Source organism: Neophocaena asiaeorientalis, unplaced genomic scaffold (genome assembly GCF_003031525.2).
Source record: "Neophocaena asiaeorientalis asiaeorientalis breed wild unplaced genomic scaffold, Neophocaena_asiaeorientalis_V1.1 scaffold184, whole genome shotgun sequence".
NCBI classification, from domain to species: domain Eukaryota; kingdom Metazoa; phylum Chordata; class Mammalia; order Artiodactyla; family Phocoenidae; genus Neophocaena; species Neophocaena asiaeorientalis.
Genome location: NW_020185325.1, coordinates 6,105,527 through 6,108,616, shown reverse-complemented (window position 1 = coordinate 6,108,616; position 3,090 = coordinate 6,105,527). Strand labels below are relative to the sequence as shown.

At 46.1% G+C, this 3,090-nt stretch overlaps 1 protein-coding gene across 1 annotated transcript; it reads left to right on the top strand.

The window, feature by feature from the left end:
- Positions 1–2,197: 2,197 nt before the first annotated feature.
- Positions 2,198–2,860, top strand: LOC112392595 (protein RER1-like). The gene is given in 1 exon segment (XM_024734374.1): positions 2,198–2,860. A coding segment is annotated over 1 exon segment (663 nt).
- Positions 2,861–3,090: the final 230 nt, after the last annotated feature.

Genomic DNA, 3,090 nt, shown 5'->3' with positions numbered 1-3,090 from the left:
TTTGGTAGGCATTAGTGCTAACATTGCCATTTTAAGATGTGAAAGTGAAAGGTGCCTGAGGATTGAGTTACTTCTCCGTGGCTACAGTTTTGTAAGTGGCAAGCAAGGATTCAAGTCCACAAGTGTCAGGATTTTAGCACTTTTCTTTAAACACTGCTAATTCAGCACTGTATCTAGAACACAGTATGTGTACAATAAATGTGAGCTACACGAAAACAAAGGAGGAAGGAAGGAAAGAAAGAAGGAAGGAAGGAAGGAAGGAGGGAGGGAGGGAGGGAGAAGAGACCTATTAAGACTAAGTTGTGGGGCTTCCCTGGTGGCGCAGTGGTTGAGAGTCTGCCTGCCGATGCAGGGGACACGGGTTCGTGCCCCAGTCCGGGAGGATCCCACATGCCGCGGAGAAGAGACCTATTAAGACTAAGTTGTGATGAATAGCATTTGAACTTGCTATCTTTCTGTTTGCATGTGAACGGGAAACAAAATCTTAAACTGAAGAAATAAATTGGAATTTCAGGCATCTTCCAGCAGGGTGAGAAATTTGGCAGAAGAAGATAAAGGTGGCCTAAAATTCCATGTTGGCCTTTTCAGAGCTTAGCAGTTACAAACTCGTGATAAAATAGTTCTATGATTATTTCAGAGAGGACTTTTCATGATGCAGGAAAATTATCAACCCTGTTTCTGCCCAAATACCACAGGCAGAATATTCCATGAAGTCCAGGGGTGGCTCCTTCCCTCAGTTTCCAAACAGTTAGTTCAGAGAGCATCAAATGCCAGAGGTGGATAGTCACAAAAGTTGGTTTAAAATGTCCTGGTCAGTGGTTGCCCAGTGGAGACCAGGGCGGGCAAACCTAGAGCCAGAATGCGGGTTTCAGAGATTTCATTTGCAATATCTTTGGGTTAATTCCCTAGATTTGGCTAAGGCTTTTAGGTTCTGCAAAGCGTTTTCAGGGAGGCCTAGCCATGGAGTCAAGCCCTGCTCCTGGAGACTTCATCAAGTTCCTCCCCGTTCGTGGTTCTGTCTATATGAGGTGGCACAGGAGGGGAGGGAGAGGTAGGACCAGAATACACAAGCTCACAGGGGAGGGAAAAGGAGGAGGACTGGCACATTCTTTTAAGTTAATTCAAGTGAGTCATTCAAGGATCCAAAGGTCTGAAGGCCTCCTGGATGATTCTAATGTCATTTTCTGCATCTTCTTAGATTACCTATGGTCCATCATCTAAAAGTCAAAGAGCCAGGTTCAAGGCTCTGCAGAATTTAACTACTGATCAAATGGTCTTGGACAAATCACTGTATTTGTACCTCAACTTCTCACTTATATTGATGACAATTAATAGTTGTGTGACCCACCTCACTTGATGGATGTAAAGAAAAAAAGCCTTTTATATTGTAAAATATTCTGTAGCTGTGATTGTTATCATTGCTTTATAATATGAATGTGCTACTGTACTGTTTGGCCTTTGTTACTTCTTTTTTTTTTCCTAAACTGTGATACTTGGAGGGCACACCTTACAAGTGACAAGTCAGAGTGGCTTATCCCAATGACATATCCTAATGCCTCCTTATGTGTAACATTAGTTGCAAAGACCACTGCTATATAAATAGAATCATACCTTCTACCTATTTCAAGTAGATGCCATCAAACAAAGGTAGAACATACCTACACATGAATGCATACGTTTCAAAACCTCACGATAGGACATAACATATATTTTTAATAAAATATTTTCTAGGAAAAATAGTTTAAAACAGTAGAATACATAATGTCAGCAATTTCTACCTTAGAACTACTCAATATATAAGATATATCAAGGATTAAGAAAAACAGGGGCTTCCTTGGTGGCACAGTGGTTAAGAATCCGCCTGCCAATGCGGGAGACACGGGTTCGAGCCCTAGTCCAGGAAGATCCCACATGCCGCGGAGCAATTAAGCCCGTGCACCACAACTACTGAGCCTGCGTGCCACAACTACTGAAGCCCACGTGCCTAGAGCCTGTGCTCTGCAACAGGAGAGGCCACCACAGTGAGAAGCCCGTGCACTGCAACGGAGAGGAGCCCCCGCTCGCCGCAACTAGAGAAAGCCCGCGCCCAACAACGAAAACCCAACACAGCCAAAAATAAATAAGTAAAATTTATTAAAAAAGAAAAACAGAACTTCCAGGTGCTCGGCTGCCTCTTCCCGGACCGAGCGAAGCGACCATGTGGCCGCCACCTGCGTCCTCCTTCCCACGGCCCTCGGGAGACCGCGCTTGGTGGCAGTGGACCGCCAGCAGCTCCGAAGGTGACAGTGTGGGAGATTCCGTCCGTGGGAAACCTTCCGTGGTGTTCAGATTTTTCACAAGTCTCAGACAGGTCTATCGGGCCTGGCTGGACAAGTCTACTCCATACACGGTTGTGCGATGGGTGGTGACGCTGGGCCTGAGCTTCATCTACATGATCCGAGTTTACCTGCTGCCAGGTTGGTACATCGTGACCTATGCCTTGGGAATCCACCATCTAAATCTCCTTATAGCTTTCCTTTCTCCAGAAGTGGATCCTTCCTTAATGGAAGATTCAGACGATGGCCCCTCATTACCAACCAAACAGAATGAGGAGTTCCAGTCCTCCATTTGAAGGCTCCCAGAGTTTAAATCCTGGCACACGGTGACCAAGGACATCCTGGTGGCCATGGTCTGCACCTTCATTGAGGCATTAAACGTCCCGGTGTTCTGGCCCATCCTGGTGATGCACTTCGTCATGCTCTTCTGTATCACGATGAAGAGGCAGATAGAGCACATGATCGAATACCGGTACATCCTGGTCACGCACGGCAAGAAGACATACAAGGGAAAGGAGGACACGGGCAAGACGTTCGCCAGCTAGACGCGGCCACCCTCCGCGGGCCCTGGACGGCCACGAGTTGCTGTGACGGCGCCTTCTTTCCTCACATAAAGTAGTTGATTACAAGGGAGTTATTTTCTTTTTAAAAAGGAGCTTCAATTATTTGTAACTGAGATATCAGGCTCTTGAAGAAACTTACATTTAAACAGAATCGTGTTGATTTGTTTTCCAGTGCCGGTCAGGCGACCAGACGCTGGCCTTGCAGGGCGCAG